Here is an 18,691-nt window from a genome sequence, read left to right as displayed (position 1 = left end):
ATGGCAACGAGGACCAAGCAGATTGCACTAGATGAAATCCAGGGAACCTTCCGAGAGCAGTATAAGAGGATATATGACTATGCACATGAGGTGATGCGGGCAAATCCAGGGTCCTCCGTTCGCATACAGGTGCAGAGGTTTCCTGAACAAGATAATGCAGCAGAATCCTCATCCATGACCAGCTACTGTATCTTTCAGAGAATCTATATATGCTTGGAAGCATGCAAGCAGAACTTCAGCCATTGTAGGAGCTTCATTGGTTTGGACGGCTGTTTTTTGAAGACACCCCAGGGGGGACAATTGCTCACTGCCATTGGTTGGGATCCAAACGACCAAATGCTGCTCCTTGCATATGCGGTTGTAGAGGTCGAGACGAAGGACTCATGGACTTGGTTCCTACATCATCTTGCATCTGACATTGGTATTGAGAAAATGGGAAGAACTACTTTCATGTCTGACCAGCAGAAAGTAAGCAACTGTTACCACATTGACTTATGTACATTGAAGTTGTGTATTACTGCATCTAAATATTTTACTAACTGTATGCTCCTCCATATTCTGCTTGCAGGGTTTGTTGCCAGCATATGATGAAGTTATACCAGGTGTGGAGAATCGATTCTGTGTGAGGCACCTGTACAGCAATTTCAGAAAAAAGTTCCCAGGGTTACAATTGAAGCAACTAATGTGGAGGTGTGCTAAGGCAACCCACTGGAGGGACTGGGAGAGGAACATGGCTGAACTGAAAGCTGTTAATCAGGAAGCATATAGGTACCTAAATGCTATCCCTCCTAGGTATTGGTCTAGATCTAGGTTTACCTATAATTCTAAAGTAGATACACTGGTAAACAATATGTCTGAAAGCTTTAATGCTGCCATAGTTGATGCTAGAGAGAAACCTATACTTACAATGTTAGAGGAGATCAGGGTTAAACTAATGACTAGGTGGGCAGAGAATAGGGATCTGGCTCAGAACTATGCAGGGACAATCTTACCTAGGATTAGAATCAAGTTGGAGAGGAGCTCTAAATCTGCTGGAGAATAGCGGCCATATTGGTCTGCAGCTCAAAAATATGAGGTTGTGAGTGGGTTAGATAAGTTTGCTGTTGACTTAGGATCCTTTGAGTGCTCATGTAGAAGGTGGCAGTTGAGTGGTATACCCTATGTCCATGCGATTAGCTGCATCAAGTTCAAGGGATTTGGCTTGGAACCTTATGTGGCCGACTGCTACAAGAGAGAAACATACCTGAAGTGCTACGAAGCAGTAATACACCCATTGAACGGACCCGATCTATGGGAGATTACCCCACATCCTGATGTGATGCCTCCCCCATACAGAAGGACTAGTCACAGGCCAGTAAAAAAAAAGGAAACAATCTGCTGGAGATGAAGAACAGAGCAGCCGCACTCACATGTCCAGGAAGGGGGAGAAACAAAGGTGCTCTATATGTGGTGTTGTTGGACATAATAAGAGCCGATGCCCTAAACCTATTGAGAATGAGGTATGTTGATTAATGTTTTACATTGCTTGTCTCAGATTTTTCATTAAGCCTTATGTTCATCTATATTAACTGCAACTGTTTCATAGGCCCAAAATTCCAAGAATCTAAGCAAAGGCAAGCAATCCAGGGGAAGCAACAAGTCAAACCGTCTTGCTGTTAAGGGAGGAAAGAAAACTGCATCTACACAGCCCACTCCTAAGCTCACTGTCAAGAGAAAAGTTGCCTTAGCAACACAGCCACCAACTTCAGCCCAGTCCAACACTATAACACAGCCAAAAAGGCCTAGAGGCAGGCCCAAGGAGACCATCAAGCCCACATCTTCAGCCTAACATGATCCACCATCCAAGAGGATTTCAAGCCCAAAAACCTCAGCACCTTCTGCATCCTCATCACAGCCAACCACCACAACTCTTCCAGCATCTCAGCCATCCATTGCCACAGCTTCAAGCCAACCCACTGGGCACATCTCTGTCAGCCTTACTGGAGGACCTCATGTTTCTCCCAGGAAACTGAAGTTAATGGCAAAGTTGCCTCCAAAAAAATGGGGATTGCTTTAGGGAAATGACAACACTTAGCATCAATGTGTCATAGTTATATACCATGGATGTTGGTTTATTTTGTTTTAAGTTTGTGTTAAGGTTTTGGTTAAACAGTGTGAACTTGTTGGTTACTTTTTGTTGCTTATGTTCTGCTTGTTAAGGTTCTGGTCAAACTCTTGTACTGAATTATTGGCTTCTTCCCAGCCAATCCTTTTGATGGTTACTTTATTTTGAGTTAAGTTTCTTTTAAGGTTCTGCTAATGTCAAACACTTATCATGTATTCAGACATTTACCATTTTAATGACACTGTTATGTTATTGATCAGTAATTGAACTCATGTTTGTGCCAAAAAAAAAGTTTCAATCTCATTTCATTATCCAACCATGCTTACAAAACAATCATATATACATGTTGAAATAGATTCAACATAACACAATCAGGAATCCTCCTAATAGATAAACTCTAACCCAATTCACCAACAATAACAACAGCGGAATACACGTACACATGTTTCATACCAGGTTTAATGGAATTACACACTGTTGTGTTGCTTTAGACCAACTCTGCAACAACAAACAAAGAAACCCAACCCACCCAAAAAATCCTAACACTGCAACGACCTTCAGCTTCCACTCTGCCGCTTTGGTTCTTGATTTCATCATCGAAAGCTTCTTCCTTATTCTAGCAACTTCTGAATGTTCCACCTCTGTCTCTGGATCTGCCCAACGAAAGAAATTGCAGCCTTGTTGCACCTGCACATACCCACCAAGATCATCCACCATTCCATCACCCAATAGACCCAATTTAGAGGAAAAGTAACAAAACAAACCTCGAAGTAGACACAACCCCAAAATCTGCAACCTGGGTTCTCCTTGGTCCCTGAGATTCGCAACACTGGCTTCTCACCATAGGAACAAAGTAGCAGCCTACCATGTGACGAAGCCCTGCTACGAGACGAGGTTGAGCTTTGTGCAGCCATGGCGTTCTCCCTCCAGCAGGTCCTCCACGGTGATCTCTGCTCTGCAACAGTGGCTTCCATGATACTTTACCCTTTCTTCCTTTCAATTCAATGTAAATGCCTTGCGTCGTTATCAGGCAGTTATGACCACCGAAAACAATTATATATATATATATATATATATATATATATATAATTGTTTTCGGTGGTCATAACTGCCTGATAACGACGCAAGGCATTTACATCCGAAAATGTTATAAAGGACGATTTTAAATTTAAATACGACTTTAAGGATGATTTTAAATCAAAATATACACGAGGGACGATTTCGATTCTGACCCTCAACGTGAGGGACCAAAATCGTACTTATCCCTTTAATTTATATAGTAAAACTCAATAATTAAAAAACTTATTTATGGAATCACTTTTTAAATCTTAATATTCTAATATAATTTTTTAAATATTTCATTTAAAACAAAAGGAATTTTATTTTAATACGAAGCATATCTATTTATATAATGTACTAGTGCGGAGTAGCCTGTGTTATGCATAGGTATAATGTTTCCTATTTCATTTTATCTCATTGATTTGTGAAATTAAAAGAAAAAGAGTAAAGTATCGGTTTTGTCCCCAACGTTCGGGATAAGTCCTATTTGTATTCCTAATGTTTAAATCGTCTTATTTGTATCCCTAACATTTATAAAAAGTGATTCAATGTTATCCTACTATCAATTATACTAACAAATCAGATTATATTTTTTAATTATTCTCACTTGGATGTATTCATTTTCAATTAGGTCTCACTTAGATGTGTTCGATTTTAATATTATACTCACTATTTGTGTTTAGATTCAATTATGTCCCTAGAAAAGTGAATTATGTAAATGTTGTAGGAATTAGTTTCAACATTTGATGAGTTATTTTTCGAAGTAGATCATCGATTCTATCCCAGATATTTGTATTCTAACTTCAAGAAGAGATTTTTAAAACTCAAACTAAAGCGCTCATGATGTGTAATTGACGGCAGGATAACATTGAATCTCTTTTATAAACGTTAGGGATATAAATATGACGATTTAAACGTTAGGGACACAAATAAGATTTACCCCAAATTTTGGGGACAAAAACAATACTTACTCAAAGAAAAATTATATAATCTATCTCAAACATATGAAACACACAAAAATTTATTATGATCTTTGCACATATTACGTTTAAAAAGCAATTCGTTTATAATAATAATAATAATAATAATAATAATAATAATAATAATAATAATAATTAAGCAACGAATTTTTAATATTTTATAAAATTTAAAATTGAAGCAAAATTTGTGGATCTTTTTGAATTTTGACTCTAAGCATTACTATCATTGCATAATAATGGTCTATGTTATTAAAATACTGATGTTTCAATTTTTTTAATGGAATATCTTATATGTGACCCAAGAAATCAAATAGAGGGGGAAAACCCGCCGAAAATTTGCACGAGACATTGAGACAAAATGAAAAGAAATCTTAAAAAAGGGCCGTGTTCCAAAATATATATAAAAATGATGATCTTCGGGAAAATGACAAAATGAAATGAAGTCTAAAAAAAGACTATGTTCATTCTAAAATATGTATAAAAAATAATGACTTTCATAAAAAGGACAAAAATGAAACGAAATCTTAAAAAAAGACTGTTCCAAATTATACATAAAAAATAATGACCTTCTTGAAAAGGATAAAATACTTAAATGAAATGAAATCTTAAAAAAAGACCGTGTTTCAAAGTATATATATTGAAAAGGATGACCACCTTTCACAAAATGAAATGAAGTCTAAAGAAAGACCAAGTTCAAAAATATATATAAAAAATGATGACCCTATTTTCAAAGTGTATATATATATATATAAAATATAAAAAAAAAATACATTTTCTCAAAATAAATATAAACAATGGCAAATGATAATTAATAAAAAAAAAATATGAAGCGTAACGTTTTCTAGAAAATTAACCAATGAATTAGTAAGTTTTGAATTTTTATTTAGAAAAAAAATATAAATTGGATTTTAAAAATTTTATATCGAATACTTTTTATTCCTAACAAAATTTTAAATCTTGCCTACTTTTTAAGTGGGTTGTTGAAGAAGAAAAAGAAATGCCACTTTCATTTAAAAACATTACTGCAACTTTCTGTCCAGCAAACTTGCCGGCAAGTGGGTTGTTAAAGATGAGTAAAATATTTTAAACGACCGGAGCACTTAATTGTAAATACTTTTTTATTTATTTCTCTTTATCTTATCATAATTGTAAAGATCAAGGGGAAAAAAAGAAATATATTGAAATCTGTGTTTGCATTTGATTCTGGAGAATATTCTAACATTTTTAGAAAAAAAAAATATAAGATACCAATATATTATTTGTTAACTTATTGTTAATAATAATTAATTATTATATTTTAAATACATATATAAAGAGACACATTCAAAAAATATATTTATTGTTGTGATATGACTTATTACATCTTATGTGGATGCCCATTTTTCATAAGATAGAGTTTTTCAAGGATGAATGAATTTAATGTAGTTTAAAAAAGGGAAGCCTTGCACATGTATAAATAGGAGCATAGGCTGAGGCCTTTGAACACACACAAAAGCAATAAACAATTTTCTCTCTCTTTATGTTGCAATACTTCTTTCTCTCTCTTTATATTATTTTATATTTGTTACCTCTTTTTATTTATCTATTTAGTTATTTTATAACATGTTATCAGCACGAAACTCTAACGAAATTTTAGGAAGACTCCAGGTAACAAATTTTTATTATGTCGAAACTCTTTCATCTTGAATATAATACTTTTGATATATTTGGAAACAATTATTTACTATGGATACTAGATGCTAAAATCCATCTTGATTCAATGGATCTTGAAGATACCATTAAGGTTGAAAATAATACATCCCAGAAGGATAAAGCCAAAGTCATATTTTTCCTTCATCGTCATCTTGAAGTATGATTGAAAAATGAATATCCCACATTAAAAGATCCTGCAGATCTGTAGAAAGACCTTGAAGAAAAGTACAATCATGTGATACTTCCTCAAACCCAATATGTTAGAGAAAATTTTCTCGACATTCCATGTCTCGAATGTGCTCCTGCAGCAGCAGTATCGAGAAAAAGAAATTAAAAATATTCTGAGTTAATTTCTTGCCTTCTTGTTGCTAATCGCAACAATGAGTTACTTTTGAGAAATCATGAAGCGCGCCCAGTTGGCGCCGCCCTATTTCCTGAAGCAAATGCGACAAATTATAACCCCAGAAGAGACAAATGGCAAGATTTTGATAACAAGAAAAATTATGGAAGGAAAAGAAATTATGTTCACAAGAAATGATCTCACCAGAAGTGGGATAAAGAAAGGAACAATGGGCAAAATAGATTAATTGAGGATAAATGCTTCCGTTGTAGTGGAAAGGGCCATTGGTCACGTACCTGTCGTACCCCAAGGCACCTAATTGATCTATAAAGAAAGGAAACAAATTTTGTTTCAAATGATGAAAATTCCACCACTCATTATGATGTATCTAATTTCTTTAAGGATTCTAAAGGAAATATTGGCTATTTGATCAATGATGGAATAGTTTGATATATGTATGTGTTTGTTAAGTATTCATGTAAATAATTTTACTGTGTATGTACTTCTACTCATTTTATTATTATTATCATTTGTGTTTGAAGAGAAATGGCAAGGACATATTCTGAAGATATTTGCCTTGCGGATAGTGCAAGTTCGCACACTATTCTTAAAAGTGATATATATTTTACCCATCTTGTGCCAAAAGAAGAGTATGTTAATACTATTATTGGCTCGGGCAATGTGATAGAAGGCTCCGGAAGAGCTATAATTTTGTTTCCCGGAGGAACAAAATTTATAATAAATAATGCACTATTATCTACGAAGTCTCTAAGAAACTTGTTGAGTTTCAAAGATATTCGCCGAAATGGATATCATATTGAGACAATGAATGAGGAAAATCATGAGTATTTATGTATTACAACTCATGATTTAAATAAAAAGATTATATTAGAAAAGTTACCCTCACTTTCATCTGGATTGTATTATACCAAGATTAGTGCAATTGAATCACATGCCATTGTAAACCAGAAGTTTACTAGTCCAAATGAATTCATAACTTGGCACGACCGATTGGGTCATCCGGGAACAACCATGATGAGAAGAATTATTGAAAACTCTCATGGACATTTACTAAAGAACCAGAAGATTCTTAAATCTAGTGAATTTTGTTGTGCTGCATGTTCTCAAGGGAAGTTAATTTTAAGGCCATCACCAGTAAAGATTGGATTTGAGTCCCCTGAATTCCTAGAAAGGATTCAAGGTGATATATGTGGACCTATTCATCCACCATGTGGATCTTTTAGATATTTTATGATCCTAATAGATGCATCTTCAAGATGGTCACATGTGTGCTTATTATCTTCTCGCAACCTGGCGTTTGCGAGATTACTGGCTCAAATTATTCGATTAAAAGAACAATTTCCAGAAAATCCAATCAAAGCAATTCGTCTTGATAATGCTGGTGAATTTACTTCCCAAGCATTTGATGCTTATTGTATGGCTAATGGAATAAGTGTTGAACATCCAGTAGCTTATGTTCACACACAAAATGGGTTAGCAGAATCACTTATTAAACGCCTCCAATTGATTGCTAGACCCTTGCTTATGAGAACAAATCTCCCAACCTCGGTTTGGGGGCATGCTATTTTACATGCCGCAGCACTTATTCGTTTGAGGCCAACGAGTTACCATCGGTTCTCTCCTATGCAATTAGCTTTTGGCCAGCAGCCAAATGTCTCCCATTTAAGAATATTTGGGTGTGCGATATATGTTCCCATTGCACCACCTAATCGTACCAAAATGGGACCCCAAAGAAAATTGGGGATATATGTTGGATATGATTCTCCCTCTATAGTGAGGTATCTTGAGATACAAATGGGAGATGTATTTAAAGCCCGGTTTGCGGATTGTCATTTTGATGAATCAAAATTTCCAACATTAGGGGGAGAGAATAAGCTTCCTGAAAATGAACTTAATTGGAATGCATCATCGTTGATGCATTTAGATCCTCGATCAGGGCAATGTGAACTAGAAGTTCAAAAGATTATACATTTGCAAAGAATAGCAAATGACTTGCCTGATGCATTTTCCGATACAAAGAGGATAACTAAATCTTATATACCAGCCGAAAATGCCCCAATTCGAATTGATGTCCCAGTAGGACAAGTAGCCACTGAAGCAAATTCACGCCAGAAGCGTGGCAGGGCGGAAAATGCCCCAATTCGAATTGATGTCCCAGTAGGACCAATAGCCACTGAAGCAAATACACGCCAGAAGCGTGGCAGGCCTGTCGGTTCCAAAGATAAAAATCCTCGAAAGAGAAAAGAGGTAAATATTCCTGTTGAAAAAGACATAGTAAAGACACCTGCAGTTGTCCAAAATTCTGATATAACGCCAGAAGACGTTCAGGTACCTGAAAATTGTGAAAATGACGAGATCTCGATAAATTATGTCTTTACAGGAGAGAAATGGGACCGAAATAAGACAATTGTCAATGAAATATTTGCATATAATGTGGCATTGAATATCATGCATGAAAGTAAGGATCTTGAGCCAAGATCAGTCGAAGAATGTCGACAAAGGAATGATTGGCTAAAATTGAAAGAAGCCATGAAAGCTGAGTTAGACTCACTTGCAAAACGTGAAGTCTTTGGACCTGTAGTCCGTACACCAGAAGATGTAAAACCTGTTGGATACCGATGGGTATTTGTGAGAAAACGAAATGAGAAAAATGAAGTTGTGCGCTATAAAGCCCGACTTGTGGCACAAGGTTTTTCACAAAGGCCCGGTATAGATTATGAAGAAACCTATTCCCATGTAGTGGATGCGATAACATTGCGTTATTTGGTCAGTTTATCTGCATATCATAAACTGCATATGCATTTGATGGATGTGGTAACAGCCTATTTATACGGCTCATTAGATCGTGATATCTATATGAAAATCCCTGAAGGACTAAAGAGATCTAAACCATCCAATGAATATTCACAGGGGTTATACTCAGTTAAATTGCAAATATCTTTATACGGTCTAAAGCAATCTGAACGAATATGGTATAATCGTCTTACTGAGTATCTGGCCAAAAATGGATTCAAAAATGATGATATTTGTCCATGTGTTTTCATAAAGAAATCCGCATCTGGATTCATTATAATTGCTGTGTACGTTGATGATTTAAATATCATTGGAACTCTTGAAGAGATTCCAACAATTATAAAAATTCTAAAGGAAGAGTTTGAGATGAAAGATCTTGGAAGGACTAAATTTTGTCTCGGCCTGCAGATCGAGCATACAAAAAATGGGATCTTTATTCATCAAGCGACATACACAGAGAAGATCTTGAAAAGATTTTATATGGATAAGTCACATCCATTAAGTACCCCAATGATTGTAAGATCTTTAGATGTGGAAAAGGATCAATTCCGTCCTAAAGAAGAGAATGAAGATATCCTTGGTCCTGAAGTACCATATCTTAGTACCATTGGAGCGCTAATGTATCTTGCCAATAATACGCGACCTGACATATCATTCGCGGTGAATTTACTAGCAAGATATAGTTCCTCTCCAACCAGAAGACATTGGAGTGGAATCAAACAGATCTTTCGATATCTTCATGGAACGGTTGATATGGGATTGTTTTATCCCTATGGATCCAAGTCACAATTAGTTGGCTATGCAGATGCTGGATATTTGTCTGATCCACATAAAGGGAGATCTCAAACAGGATACCTATTCACGTATGGTGGTACAGCTATATCATGGAGGTCCACGAAACAAACGATAGCAACAACCTCCTCTAATCATGCTGAAATACTAGCGATACATGAAGTTAGTCGCAAATGTTTTTAGCTGAGGAGTGTGATCCAATATATTCTGTCATCATGTGGACTGATTGATCAGAAGATAGCTCCAACTGTCCTGTTTGAAGATAATACAGCATGTATTGCTCAACTTAAAGGCGGATATATCAAAAGTGATAGAACAAAGCATATTTCTCCCAAATTCTTCTTCACTCATGATCTTCAAAATCAAGGAACAATTGATATCCAACAGATCCGCTCAAGTGATAATCTGGCAGATTTATTCACAAAGTCACTCCCAAAATCTTCTTTTGAAAGATTGGTACATCAGATTGGGATGCGCCGATTTCGAGATATAAAATAATGTCGGCAAGAGGGGGAGACTGTACTCTTTTTTCCTTGGTCAGGTTTTTTCCCATTGGGTTTTTCTTGACAAAGTTTTTAATGAGGCAATCCCCATCACAAAGGATATTGTACTCTTTTTCCTTCACTAAAGTTTTTTTCCCATTGGGTTTTCTTTAGTAAGGTTTTAACGAGGCAATAATCCTAAATGGTCATCCAAGGGGGAGTGTTGTGATAAGAATGGCTTATCACATCTTATGTGGATACCCATTTTTCATAAGATAGAGTTTCCCAAGGATGAATGAATTTAATGTAGTTTAAAAAAAGGAAGCCTTGCACATGTATAAATAAGAGCATAGGCTGAGGCCTTTGAACACACACAAAAGCAATAAACAATTCTCTCTCTCTTTATGTTGCAATACTTCTTTCTCTCTCTTTATATTATTTTATATTTGTTACCTCTTTTTATTTATCTATTTAGTTATTTTATAACATTTATAAAGATATTTTAAGACATTTTTGTTGAACATAATTATAAAAAAGATATTTTTATTAAACACATCTATAAAAACACTTCTATTAAATATAATTATAAATAAGAGTTAACAGAAATTAATAGAAATATTGTTGTTAACGTAACGAAATTGTTTTAGAAATAGTAAAAAGTAACATCATTTTCATATTTGATGTGTTAAACTTAAATGCGAAGTATTTATCAAAAACCTGTATTTTGGCGGTATAAGATTTTCACACCTTAGCCAATTTTGATCAAAGATAAATTTGTGATATTTGAATCACAAAATTTTAATAGTTAGATGACTTGGATGGCATAATTTTTGTCTGTTTATTTTATTATAAGGGATAATTTACTTTTATCTACTATCTATTATATATAATGGGAATTCAAGTTTATTGTACAAATTTTTATTCTTAAAATATCTTCTATCATGTATATCTATATAAAAGGTACCTTCTGAACTGCCTAAGATTCAAATTCAAGATTTCTTTGTTAAAACATAAGTTCATGTTAGTACTTATTAATTTAATACACTAGTTAATATATGAAAAATGCAAGAAAAATTAGTAACATATTTGGTTATTAATCCTGGTCTACCAAACCTACTAGCTTCAAATTATAGCTCATAGGCCCATATTACTAACTCAACTCATTCCAAGAAACACGCTTACCAAAAATCCGTACAGCCCACCAGTTTAGTTTCTTTCTCTTCCCATTAAAATACAATTTATATTTCGCTTTGCATACAGGAATCCATTATTAACAGCAACCTATTAGTTAGCGGCAAATTCTTAAAGAGAGTTCTGATTTGTGACGGATAAATTCTTGATCTATCAAATTGAGAGATATCGTGAAAAAAATACTATTTATATCTCACAAAGACTTTCCTCGTTAAATAGTAGTCGTATGGCATGATTAAAGGTATCTTTGGATGTAGAGTACATCTTCATAATAGTCTTTGAGATTTACGATATTATCCAATTTGATCCTCAAAATTTCAATTTCATTATAGTGATCTCCCAGATTAAACTCCGGACACCATAATAGTCCCTGAACTCATCTCTAATAATGATTCAGTGATTTAGTGCTGATGTGGCTATTATGTGTCACATTGGACCCACTTTGACCCCACACCCCTCCCCTCCTTCCCCTCCCTCTCCATCACACTCTTCTCCTCCACCACCCTCTTCTCCTTCCTTTTGCCCACCGCCACAAGCATGTTCTCATCGAGCCTTTCTTTAACTCTGCTGACTCCATCGTCAAGGCCTCTACCACCGCCTTCAGCTTTGTCGTCCCAACCGATACTACCGACAACAACATCTCTTCCGACAAATTTCTCAACAACGATGCCGTTGGCTCATCCCCAACCCAAACTACGGCTCAAAGCTCATGGACGCCCTAAGAAACTCAACAAGAGAAAGAAGAAGAATGGTAGCCACAGTAATACTTTACCACTACTCGTGTCTGGACGGTGCTTTTGCTGCTCTGGCGGCACACCTCTATTTTAAGGCAATTTCTCTCCATTTACTATTCTTCATCAACATCGTCTACCGCACTCTCAACCGCCACGATCTTTCTTTATCTCGCTCAAATCTCCCATCTCTACCTTCTCGATTTCATTGGCCCTTTTCATTTTATTCGTGATATCTTTGCAAAGCTCAAAGGTATTAACTATTCTCTTTTTCCATTTCGTCCTTTGCTACATCTTTCTACTTAAACAAAAATACATACTAAAGAGTGTCTTGAATAATATGGTTGTGATTTTAATTTGACATGAGTGTATCGAATTGTATGTAGAGTGATCATTTTGGACCATCACAAAACTGCACTTGAGAGGCTAAGGAGTGAAAATTAGGGGCTGAGAATGTTAATAAAGTGATCGATATGGAGAAGAGTAGGACAACTATTGCCTTGGATTATTTCAAAGAGAAGCTTATGAATCATGATGTTGTTAACCACCAGTCTGTGCTCAATGAATTTAAGCCTGTTTGTCAACTCTCTCAGTACATTGAAGATGGGAGGGTGCGGCGGAGAGGGAAGGGAAGGAGAGGAGGGTGACAAAGGAGTAAGGTGTGAGATCAAAGAGGGACTAAAGTGGGTCCAGCGTAACACATGATAGCCACATCAGCACTGAATCTTGAGTCATCACCGAAAATGAGTTCAGAGACTACTATGATGTCTACAGCTCAATCTATAAGACCCTATAGTAAAATTGGAACCTTAAAAACCAAATTAAATAATTCTGCAAATCTCAAAAACTATTACGAAAATTTACATGGAAGCAACATGGAAGAGTGTTGGAGTAGTAAATAAAAGAGATAATATCAGATATCTCCTTCTTTACTTTACATTTGCGTTTGGCCTCGGTGTTATCTTCAAGACTGTGTCGATCGTAATAATAATCATATTAGATGTATATCTCCACCAGTATAAAATAGATACTAAAAATAAGTTAAACAATACATATATTTGTACATAAATATATGGTGGTTGATTTTAGTAGTTAACTTTGATGTACAAATAATATTTTTATGATAATAAATATAAATTAGAAGACCCCAGATTTTTGAAAATTAAATAATTAGCTATTTATGAGTTATTATATTTATTGAATTTTGTTTTTAAGAAAATTATTTCTAACAAAAATAATTAAATAAAATTTTATGATTATTAAAATTTAATTCAATTATGACTTATTCTATTAGTTTAAAATATTTATTAAAAATTATTTTAATAGACAAAATATTTAAATTAACTTTTATAATTGTTATTATTATTATTATTATTATTATTATTATTTTATTAAAGTTTAAGAAAAAAAAAAGAATGGCCGAAGCCATTAAGAGAACAAAGAAAGAAATAGAATGTGATTTACTATGCTTATTATACTTACTATGCTTATTATATATATATATAAAACCAATGAGGTATGTCCTTTTTGATGACACCTAACCCTTTTCTTAATAAAAGCTTCAGCACTAATCCATTCTTTCTTTTAAATCATGAACAAGTCAATTAAGAAACAAAAAGAAAAGAAACGTGGCTTGTATATATATAACACTTTGACACCTAATGAGGTTTAGTATCACAAAATTCTCATTCAATACCCTTAACCTTTAATTACATTCATTTCTTTCATATCACCAAATGAACGAGAAAAAAAAAGAGAGAGAAACACCGTGAGAGAGAGAAGAGAACGGAAACCATGGAACCGTGAGTTTCCAACTTCGATTACTTACGATCCGCAACTCCAATAAAAAATCTAATTCGATAAAAGTGTTTGTATCCTTCTCTACTACACGTTGACGTTATTTTTGTCCGGTAGAAGTTGACGGTGACGTAGCTCTTCTTCCCTTTGAGTTCGGCCAACTGGAGTTCTAGGAGACACAGATGATTTCTGACGCTTTCCTTTTCAACAGTTCGGTCAAAAGTTTCTCCAGAATTTTTGTGGATTTTGATTTCATACAGAGGTGGGAAATTTTATTTTGAAATTAACTGTTTTAAATTATGAATGCCACGAAAATCTAGTGGACATTTGCAAATAATTTATGATTGCTTGGAATGACTGAATGATGAGTTTGAATTGAGACTGTGATTGATATTAGTTTTCTAATTTTGATGAAGTTGTTAAAATTCTGATTTTGTGTGATTGTGATAAATTGGTTGAGTTGTGACTGTGAAAGGTGATTAAATTAGTGTTACTTATTAAATTGTAATATGATGAGTTAATTATAGAAGAAATTGTCGTACTGATAATTGTTGAATGGAGTTGGATTTGAGTTTGGTTTGGAAGTTATGAATCTGAGGGAGCTCGCATGGGTGGTGAAATTCAATTTTTAAGAGGAGATTCTGCCTAATTTTATGTAAAAGTAACAAAAAAAGTGAAATAAAATCTGATTTATAAATTTATTTTGAAATATGATTTTATAGTTGTTACGGTGGGTAACCGGAGATTAATGGGCTGGATGGCGTTGGTTGGCCCAAACGTATGAAGGAGGTGGCTTTCGAGTGGATCTGCTACTCGGTGTTCCTCCGTCCGATGTGTACGTGTGAGAGAATGGGGGGTGGTACCTGCAAGGACACTCCGATGCTAAGTTAGCAAGAGTGTGAGCAGGTTTAGAGAGTATTGGAACTTAGAGATACCTGAATGGTGTCAGTGTATTTATAGTGGTGAACCAATAACCACCGCTGAAGTAGTGCCACCTTTTTAGGTGGATAACCGTTCCCATATCTTAGGGAGGTTAAGATATGGCTCTATGAAGTGGTTAGAGAGTTTCTAGGGGCAGTTACTCATTCGAATGAGTGTTATCTGCCAGCTAACCCTCGTATCCGACTTCTTTGGAGCAGGTCGTGTTCAGTACCGACTTCTTGGGATGAAGGCTGGTACTGGGGGAGAGCCAACCCTTTGGGTTGGGCTTCTTTGCTTGGATCCTGGGCCTTTATTATTGGGTCAGGGTATGAACAGTGCCCCTACTCGAGCCCAATTTCTTTTTAAGATTTGGGTTCGAGTATTCTACTCGGGGTCGTAGCCGATTTGTAAGAGGTCCGACGTGATGATTTGAAACCGACGTGACTTTTCGTGACCTTTTGGTTCTGACAGTTACGTCTAATCAAGCGTCGTGTCCGTTAGGGGTGTGCATAGGGATTCAATAGCCTTGGTAACGGTGCATCTTCATTAATGACTGCCCCTATTTTACCATTATGCCCCTAACGTTCTTATAAATACTTTCCCTCTCTTTCATTGTTTCGTTTCTGCGATCTTTCAAATTTCCCTTGCATTCGTTCGTACTGCATTCTTGTGCTTTCGAAGGCTTTTTCTTCCAACCCTCATTTCCAGATAAAGGTTAGTTCTTTAATATGCCTTTGTAGATAAATTTGATTTGCAGACTTTAGTTTCGCATCCCCCTTCCTTTAGAGACCGTGTTGGTGATTTTTCTTTTCCCCTTGTAGGTTTTGTCACCCATTTTTTAGAAAAAGAAATGGCTTCTGTAGATGCTCTCTCTCACTGGGTCGATGTCACAGTCTTGGGGGAGGAACCCTCAGTCGATTCTGAGTTTATCACCCATCTTCGTACTCGCCACAGAATTTGTTCTTCTGAGGAAGACGAGCCGAAGTATGAGTTAGTGGCCCCGGGTCCAGAAGACCGGGTTTGCTTTGGGAGGGCTAATGAGGCGGCCTCCCATTTTTTCTTTATGTATGAGTGTATGATCACCCGTTTGGGTATTTTTCTTCCTTTTTCAGACTTTGAGGTGTCTGTTTTACGTCATTGCCGAGTCGCTCCTACCCAGCTTCACCCCAACTCTTGGGGCTTTTTGAAAATTTATCAATTCATCAGCCAAGCTTTAGAGTTCCCGATTTCTTTAAAGATTTTTTTCCATCTTTTTCATATGACGAAACCCTTTAGTGGGCTAAACAATAAACAACAGTGGGTATCGTTCCGAGCCATACAAGGTAGGAGGATTTTCACCCTTTTTGATGAATCCTTCCACGACTTCAAAAACTATTTTTTCAAAGTGCAAGCTGTAGAGGGTCACCACTCCTTTTTCCTGGATGATAATTCTTCCCCCCGCTTTCCTTTATACTGGTTGGAGGCCTCCCCTTGTGAAAAATATGGTCTTGACGACCTGGATGATGTGGAGGCAGCCATTGTGGGGTTCCTCCGAGAAGTTTGGGGGAGGTCTCCATACTTGGACACGAAAAAGTTTCTCCAGGGGTCTCCGAGTTTTATCCAGGCGCAAATAGGTAGCTTTCATTTGGTTTTCCGACTTGTCTGATTAATTCTTCCGACTTGTCTAATCTATCAATTGTTGCTTTTTTTCAGAAATGGCAAAAACAAATGCCCAGGAGTCTTACCAAAGAGTTCAGGAGGCCAAGGCGAGGTCTCGTGCCAGGTCTGGTGGCGCTAGGGCGGTTGTCTCTCCTCCTCCTCCTTCTCGGAACGTCGGGACTCCCTCCCAACCTATTGTGATTTTCTCTTCTGCTTCCTCTCTGCCACCCCCCTCCGTCTGACCTACTCCTGAACCAGAGAAGAGGAAGCGTAAGACCTTAGAGTCTGGCGCTTCTGGTGAGGCGGGCGCTCTTGCGTTCGTCCGAAAGAACATTTATCCCCATGCTCGTATGAGCATGGATGATGTTTCTGTTCGGCACTACCTCACTGCTGTGGTTGAGGAGAGTCTCAAGACGGCGGGAGTTTATGGTAAACTCTTAGATATATTTGAGAAGACTCCTCTCAGCTCTTTAGGGACGACCTCGAGGGTCGAGGAGCTGGAAGGCAGGCTTCGCATATATCAAGAGCACGAGAGGGAGTTGAAGGGGAAAGTCGCCAAGCTGAAGGAGGAGAGGGACAGCCTCCGGGAGAAGGAGAATAAGTTGCAAGCCCAATGCAACATGGAGGTGGATTTGAGGAAGGCAGCGCAAGCCAGCTACAACAGTTTATTTGCTGATCTTGTGTCTGTAAAGAATGACTTGCTGAATGCCTGGAAGGCCTATACCGAGTTGGAGGACTCTATTGCGGATGGTGCTGATGAGGCTTGGAGGGTTTTTAAGGAGCAGGTCGGAGTCATTGCTCCTGACTTGGACCTTTCTCCTTTGGACCCTGATAAGATTGTTATTGATGGTGCCATCGTGGATCCTCCTGTCCCCGTGGTGGAGTCCGAGTCCGATTTGAAGACTCGGGGGCAGAGGATCATAGAGTCCCCTCCTCGCTCTAAGGACGCTCCGAGCTCTTCTACCGCTCCTCCGACTTTCTCTCCAACTCCTGGTCCTGGTGGTGGTGATCCTTCTACTCCTCTTGCAAAGAAGTAATTTGTTGGCTATTGGGGGTCCGGCTTGTGGGCCCCCCCTTTTTTAAACTCTTTATATTTATTTGTTGATGTTTGAACAATTTTTGGCCTTTTAAGGCCGTAAACAAAATAGTTTTATCATACCCTTTTTTGATAAGGGTTTAATTTTAACGATTAAATAAATACCCTTTTTGGATAAGGGTTTTGAGTTACCTTGTGCGCGCATGCTTTTCTATTCGTAGTTCTTTTGACTTTCGATCTTTTCTGGAAAAAAACATTTTCTTTGGGCTTGTCTGCTTTTCTGAATCTTTTTGATCTTCAGGGCAGCCTTATAATCTTTTCTTAGTTTTTTCCTATCTCTTTTTGTTATTCCTAGTACTCAATTTTGTTTCATTGAGCTTTTCGTGACTTAGGCTACTTTTGCGATTCATTTTAGTTTTACTCGGTTTCGCATTCCGACTTATGAGTCGGACTGCTCCCGAGTTTATCATGATCGACTTCCATAGCCTCTTTACGCCGACTTGTACCTCGTCGTTTTATCCTGACGACCATCTAGGTCGGTTGATGGGATTTTCACGTTTTGTCGAGTTTAAATCGGCGCGTTTCGTAGAAAGAGAATAAAAAAGGGAATTTAAAAGAGATATTAAAATGAAAGAGATCTTTATTAATTGAGGAGGTACCTTATTGCTACTAAGGGCTTTTGACAATCTATTTTCCCTTAGCCCCTACTGTGATGGCTCGTTAAAAACCCTTTTCAGAAAAAACCCTTTGATTTTGGGAAAAAATCATGAAATTGGGAAAAGAGTACATCAGGGAGTAGGGTTCGCTTTTAGCTGTAGTACCTTTTCATATTACAAGCATGCCATGATCTTGGTAACTCGTTGCCGTCGAAGTCGGTTATCCTATAATAGCCTTTTCCTAAGACCTCGTTGATCTTGTATGGTCCTTTCCAATTAGCAGCGAGCTTTCCTTCCCCCGATTTGTTGACTCCAATGTCGTTTCTGATTAGGACCAAGTCATCTGGGGTGAAACTCCTTCGAATGACTTTTTTGTTGTATCTTGCAGTCATCCTTTGCTTCAACGCTACTTCTCTTATCTGGGCTTCTTCTCGGACTTCGGGGAGCAAGTCGAGCTC

General features: G+C 36.9%; 1 protein-coding gene across 1 annotated transcript; it reads left to right on the top strand.

Annotated features, from left to right (window-relative positions):
* LOC140176871 (uncharacterized) lies at window positions 1–1,042 on the top strand. Its single transcript, XM_072208428.1, has 2 exons — window positions 1–468; window positions 569–1,042. The coding sequence occupies exons 1-2, from the start codon at window positions 1–3 to the stop codon at window positions 1,040–1,042; spliced, it is 942 nt and encodes a 313-aa protein (XP_072064529.1).
* Window positions 1,043–18,691: the final 17,649 nt, after the last annotated feature.

This window comes from Arachis hypogaea, chromosome 12 (genome assembly GCF_003086295.3).
Source record: "Arachis hypogaea cultivar Tifrunner chromosome 12, arahy.Tifrunner.gnm2.J5K5, whole genome shotgun sequence".
NCBI classification, from domain to species: Eukaryota; Viridiplantae; Streptophyta; class Magnoliopsida; order Fabales; family Fabaceae; genus Arachis; species Arachis hypogaea.
This window is presented reverse-complemented; position numbering and strand designations above follow the sequence as displayed.

Bases quoted from the DNA above. Each gene is read 5' to 3' on its own strand.
- LOC140176871 (XM_072208428.1), top strand. From the start codon at position 1: ATGGCAACGAGGACCAAGCAGATTGCACTAGATGAAATCCAGGGAACC. The intron at 469-568 runs GTAAGCAACTGT...TTCTGCTTGCAG, and splicing joins TCATGTCTGACCAGCAGAAA to GGTTTGTTGCCAGCATATGA.